The sequence below is a fragment of the Sorghum bicolor genome, chromosome 5, assembly GCF_000003195.3.
Source record: "Sorghum bicolor cultivar BTx623 chromosome 5, Sorghum_bicolor_NCBIv3, whole genome shotgun sequence".
In the NCBI taxonomy this organism is placed as follows: Eukaryota; Viridiplantae; Streptophyta; class Magnoliopsida; order Poales; family Poaceae; genus Sorghum; species Sorghum bicolor.
Window position 1 is genome coordinate 66,190,418 of NC_012874.2, and position 5,575 is coordinate 66,195,992.

General features: G+C 49.8%; 2 protein-coding genes and 1 non-coding gene across 3 annotated transcripts; 1 reads left to right on the forward strand and 2 right to left on the reverse strand.

The window, feature by feature from the left end:
* On the reverse strand, positions 1–1,770 carry LOC8066695 (UBP1-associated protein 2A). Its single transcript, XM_002451035.2, has 2 exons — positions 378–1,770; positions 1–246 (listed from the first exon to the last, which is right to left on the reverse strand). The coding sequence occupies exon 1, from the start codon at positions 1,681–1,683 to the stop codon at positions 388–390; it is 1,296 nt and encodes a 431-aa protein (XP_002451080.1). The 5' UTR covers positions 1,684–1,770; the 3' UTR covers positions 1–246; positions 378–387.
* On the forward strand, positions 2,785–2,858 carry TRNAV-CAC. The gene has a single exon. It is a non-coding gene; the product is annotated as a tRNA-Val (tRNA).
* On the reverse strand, positions 3,382–5,234 carry LOC8074368. The gene is made up of 2 exons (XM_002451036.2): positions 5,089–5,234; positions 3,382–4,879 (listed from the first exon to the last, which is right to left on the reverse strand). The coding sequence occupies exon 2, from the start codon at positions 4,863–4,865 to the stop codon at positions 3,690–3,692; it is 1,176 nt and encodes a 391-aa protein (XP_002451081.2). The 5' UTR covers positions 4,866–4,879; positions 5,089–5,234; the 3' UTR covers positions 3,382–3,689.

Genomic DNA, 5,575 nt, shown 5'->3' on the forward strand with positions numbered 1-5,575 from the left:
TTTTCTTACCCAAGGAAGACTGTATAGAAAATAGAATCTAATAAGTGCTGATACATTTTATAGTTTTCTAGCAGATCAGACGGTTATAAGGAAAGTGAAAGTGTGAAACACTACACAGTTCCATAGAATGGAGGATCGTATTGCATCCAAGTCTCAGGTTTACAAAAACGGAAGCCATCAACATACTTCCTGAAGGCCTCTCGAGCTTAAGCACAACTAAGAATTGCAGTGTCCATAGGTCCCTCTCTGCAAACCAATACCAAAGATATGAATGAATCGAACCTCAATCAATGAAAAGGACACTAAACCAATTGCAATCCGCGTAAGCAAAATAACCAAAAGGCCATTTTTGGCGGCAAGAGAAGGTTACAAATTACCATGACTCCATCAGGTGCCCATCAGTATCCCTTTCCTCCCTGATGAGGATGACACCATTAGCAACGATGGCGGTTTGTATGCCCCAAGCAGTCCTGGTCCGCCACTCGGTCTAACACCAACCATCACTGGTGATGGTGCCACTGTTACGGCAGTCGCTGGTTTTGGCGAGGCCAAAGCTACTTCCATTGGCACAGACACAGCTGCCGGAGTGAGGGGAATGGTGGTGGCGTCCCCGGACGCCAATGCAGTGCTCAATGCTGCAGCCGCAAGAGCAGGATTCTGGCCGAGCAACGCTGCAGCCTGTGCTGGGTCACGAGCGTAACTTGCAAGGTCCACCACGCCGGCGGCCGCGGCGGCATCAAGCACCGACTGCAGCCGTGGTGGCGTTCCGGCAGCCGAAGCTGCCACCACCGCCGGCGGAGGCGCCACGGGTGCCTTGGTCTTCCGCGCGGCGGCGGGTTCGTTGGCGAGCTGGCAATGCAGCGTGCGCCCCTCGAACACGCGGTACGGCTCCTGGACCGCCTTCGCGGCGCCGGCCGCCGCCTGGTACACGAACAGCGCGTACCCGCCCTCCAGCTCCCCGAACCGCGCGTACCCGGTGTCGCCGTCGAAGCCGAACGGCCCGCCCTCCAGCTCCCCGAACCGCGCGAAGAACGCGCGCAGCCGCTCCGCGCTGGCGTCCGGCGCGACGTTGGTCACGTACACCCGCCGCCCGGCGGCCCCGGCCCCGCCCCCACCAGACGGGTCCGGGCCGGCCGAGGCGAACTGGACGGAGACGGGGCGTCCGGCGACGGTGACGCGGGGGGCCTCCCGAACCGCGTGGCGCGCGGCGGCGCGGGAGGCGAAGGACACGAAGCCGTACCCTTTGCAGCAGCGCCCCGAGGCGCGGTGGTCCGCGATGGCGTGGCAGTCGGCGAGGGGACCGAAGCGGGAGAACGCCTCCGCGAGCGCGGCGCTGTCGGCGTGCGGCGGAAGGCCGTGGACGAAGAGCTGGCGGTGCGAGGGCGACGCGGCGGCGGCGGCGCCGAGGCGGGCGCGCAGCGCGGGGTTCGCTGTGGCCGCCTCCGCGAGGATGGCGATGAGCCGGGGCTTCGAGTAGGGATCGATTAGACGGCGAACGGCGTCCGAAGTGGATGGCAGCGAGGGGTCGGATTCGGAGCCGGAGCCGGAGCCGGTGCCCGGGGCAGGGTCTCGACGTTTGTGTTCGCGGGTGGAGATGGAGGGCCGGGAACAGGAATGTGGATGGAGGTGGTGGTTCTTGCGGGGTTCCTTGGCCGCTCTTCCCTTCTTCCTCTTCTTCCCCATTGCGGGGTCCCGGTCGGATGGGTCGCCGCCGGCGGTGGCGAGGTGGGCTGGATCGCTGCCGGCCAAAACGGAGACGGAAAAAGTCTATGTAACCCCAAAACTATCTAAGGTGAATACTTTAGCCTCCAAAGTATAAAACCGGATATTCTACCCCCTGAACTTTCAAAACCGGTTAAATAACCCCCTCGAGTGGTTTTAGAGGGTGGTTTTGTCTTTTTCTTTTTTATTTATTTCCGCTGATTTTTTGAAAAATCATAATAAATCATAGAAAAATCATAAAATAAAAAATTCAATTTTGTTGGACTTCTGATGAGTAGATCTACATAGTGAATATATAATATGATATACTTTAGTACAAAGTTTTTTCTGTAGCTTTAAATCTATGTTTTCCTGTAATTAATTAGAATAATTCATATATGTAGTTCCTATGGTCCAATTGTGGTAAAATTTTTATGGTAGGCTCATTATTGCATGCTTGAACTATGGTAAAAATTTCATACTCATTGGATCACATATAACTTAGTTATAGATAAAGCATAGATTTAACAAGAATAAAGCTAAATAAATCTATAACTAAATTTTACTTGATCCAATGGATACAAAACTTTTACCATAGTTCAAGCATACAATAATGAGTCCACCATAAAAAATTTACCACAATTGAACCATTGGAACTACATATATGAATTATTCTTTTTAATTATAGAAAAACATAGATTTAAATCTACAACCAAAACTTTGTACTAAAGTATACCATATTATATATTCATTGTGTAGATCTACTCATCAGAAGTCCAACAAAATTGAACTTTTCATTTTATGATTTTTCTGTGATTTATTATAATTTTTCAAAGATTCCGCAGAAATAAATAAAAAAGAAAAATACAAAACCACCCTCTAAAACCACTCGAGGGGGTTATTTGACCGGTTTTGAAAGTTCAGGGGGTAAAATATCCGGTTTTATACTTTGGGGGGTAAAGTATTCCACCTTAGATAGTTTGGGGGTTATGTAGACTTTTTCCAAACGGAGACAGTCCCCAGTTCGAACCTGGATAGAAAGCAAACCACTTAAAATCATTTTAATCACATCGTAGGCAAGTTGTCTGGGTGGTGTAGTTGGTTATCACGTTAGTCTCACACACTAAAGGTCCCCAGTTCGAACCTGGGCTCAGACATTACCATTTTTCTTTTGTTTTTCAACATATCCTTTCAGTTTTCAGCTTGACCCAATATTGCAACATTTGACATGATTTTCTTTTTCTGTTTTTCAACATATCCTATCAATTTTCAGTTTGACTCAACATTGCAACATTTGAGCTTCACAAAAGCATGTATTTTGTTTTTTAGTTTGCCTATCATGGTATTGCAATTTTTTTTAACATATCCTTTCAACTTTTAGTTTGCCCCATCATAGTATTGCAACATTTCAACTTCACAAAAAACATGTATTTTGTTTTCTCGCAAAAAAGCATGTATTTTTTTGTACAATAACATAATGTGGATTACCTCTTTTGGAGCAAAAGAGTTTCATTTCATTCAGACTCATTGCAAACTCCCATTCTTTTTCACCCCTTCGGTCCCCACTGATATATCAGGAGTTTGGTTGAGTTGAGGACTGAACAGTGTGCATGATTATTCCAAGGGAAACACACTTACCAAATGGCATGTTGATCTGAAGATTAATGGCACGCATTACGGTTCATAAAATCAATTCAGATGGTAGTTCACAGAAAGAGCATACATTCCATTTTCTTCAGGAACATGAGACTAATTACATGGACAAGAAAAGCTAGCATCCAAGCCATAAGATGATTGCATTATAACATAAGCTTGCCACAGCTCCACATGGACAATTCCAGTTCCAATCCAAAATAACATAATAGAGATATGCCTAGTTAACATCCAACACGTTCCAGATCAGATTGATACCCTTGTAGTAACTATCTCAAACAACAGGGAGACAAATTGCGCATTAAAATATAAACACCAGGCTTACTGAGATCACTTCAGACCTGAGGGAAGAGCCACGTTGCAGGTACAGAGCGACGCTCAAAATGCACACTTGGTACAAAGGGCGAGACAGTGCCATCTCTCATGTCACAGACCTTGCAAGAATCAGAGGAAGAGCCCCTATGATCGTACCAGTCATGATCCTCATCATCTCTGTCCAGGAATATAATGCCGTCCCCCTGCATGTCCTCAGGAGAGACGCGAATGAACCTGGAGCACCGCCTCCGCAGGAAAAGCACCTGGTCATCGCCAATGGTCGTCACCTTGGTCCACTTTGACTGCTGGAAGTCCGCCATGAACACCTCGAACTCCCACCCAGATGAGACAAATGTGCCCGCCACTAACCATCTGGGTCCTATCCTCCCCTGGCCGTATGTCTTCCTGTGTATCATCAGCAACGTGCCATGTGATTCGGATTCAACCAGGTAGAGCATCTTCTGATGTTCATTTCGGCATATGCCCCTAATTGCAGGACGAGGAATCAGGACGCCGCTGATAACCCGCCGAACTTGACAAATCCATGGAGCTCCCGTTCTGTGGTCCACGCTGATGTCCATTGCGAAAAGGCTATGGTCGTCGTCATTGAGGATGTAGAGCTTTCCTTGGTGGAATGCCATATCATCAGTCAGCTCAAACCGGTGATCCACATGTACCGACCACCAGGAGGCCGCCCCTGGTTGGCACACTGCAACCTTAGTGCTGTACTGATACGTGATGAATATGGCGATGAGTTGACGGGAGCAAAATACCGGTTTGTACATAGTAAGCTTCTCGGGGGGCTCCTCAATTTCAATCCATGAGACGAGCCTCCCACCGCGGTGACATGGGGCTTGGAGGCGGGACAGCTGAGGAAGTGTCACGGTGGCGTTGGAGAACGGATCACTCAGGAAGCAGCCTTCTTCGGTTGAGAAGGCCAGCCAGTTGCCACAGGCATCAGCATAGCCTGTGCAGCCGGGGAAGCGGAGCGGCTCGCTCCCAGGGAGGGAGTACACGGTGCCGTCTGGGAGCGCGAGCAGCGGCAGCGGCGAGGGCAGGGTGACCTCCCGCGCGGCGGCGCGCCACTGGGGGCACACGGCGGCGAACCGGACGCGGTCCACGTTCGCGGGCAGGCGGCGGAGGACCAGGCCGGCCAGCTCCAGCGGGATGTCTGACCAGGACGACGGCGGCGCCATCAGGAGCGCGGACGCTGCGAAGACAGAAAAGAAGCGCAGATTTCAAGAGTGAGGAAACACCACGATTCAAAAGACCGAAAGCACGACGCCGGCGCCGACGAACAGGGCGGCGCCAGCACGCAGGCGATTCGTCGAACACCTCGCGTGCGCGAACACCGGCGAGAGCTACATAAGGAAAGGGTTGGAGCCGGGAGCGCAGGCGAGTGAAGGTGGGGTGGAATACCGGGAATCGGCTACCGTAGTGGAAGAATCATACGCACTCCGGGACTCCGGCTTCCCGCCGGCGTCAGAGACTCGGAGGCGGTCGCGGCCGCCGAGCGAGGGTGTGGACTGGAGTTGCGGGCTTGAATGTGAACGGGAACCGTCAAATTTGTGCTTTACGCCAAAATCTAAAAACTTTAAAAACTTAGGCCCTGTTTAGATTGAAGATGAAAATTTTTTGGGTGTCACATCGGATATGTCGGAAGGATGTCGGGAGGAGTTTTTAGAAACTAATAAAAAAACAAATTACATAGCTCGTTAGGAAACTGCAAGACAAATCTATTAAGCATAATTAATCTGTCATTAACACATGTGGATTACTGTAGCACCTAAGGCTAATCATAGAGTAACTAGGCTTAAAAGATTCGTCTCGCGATTCTCAACTAAACTGTGTAATTAGTTTATTTTTTTATCTACATTTAATGTTTCATGCATGTGTCCAAAGATTC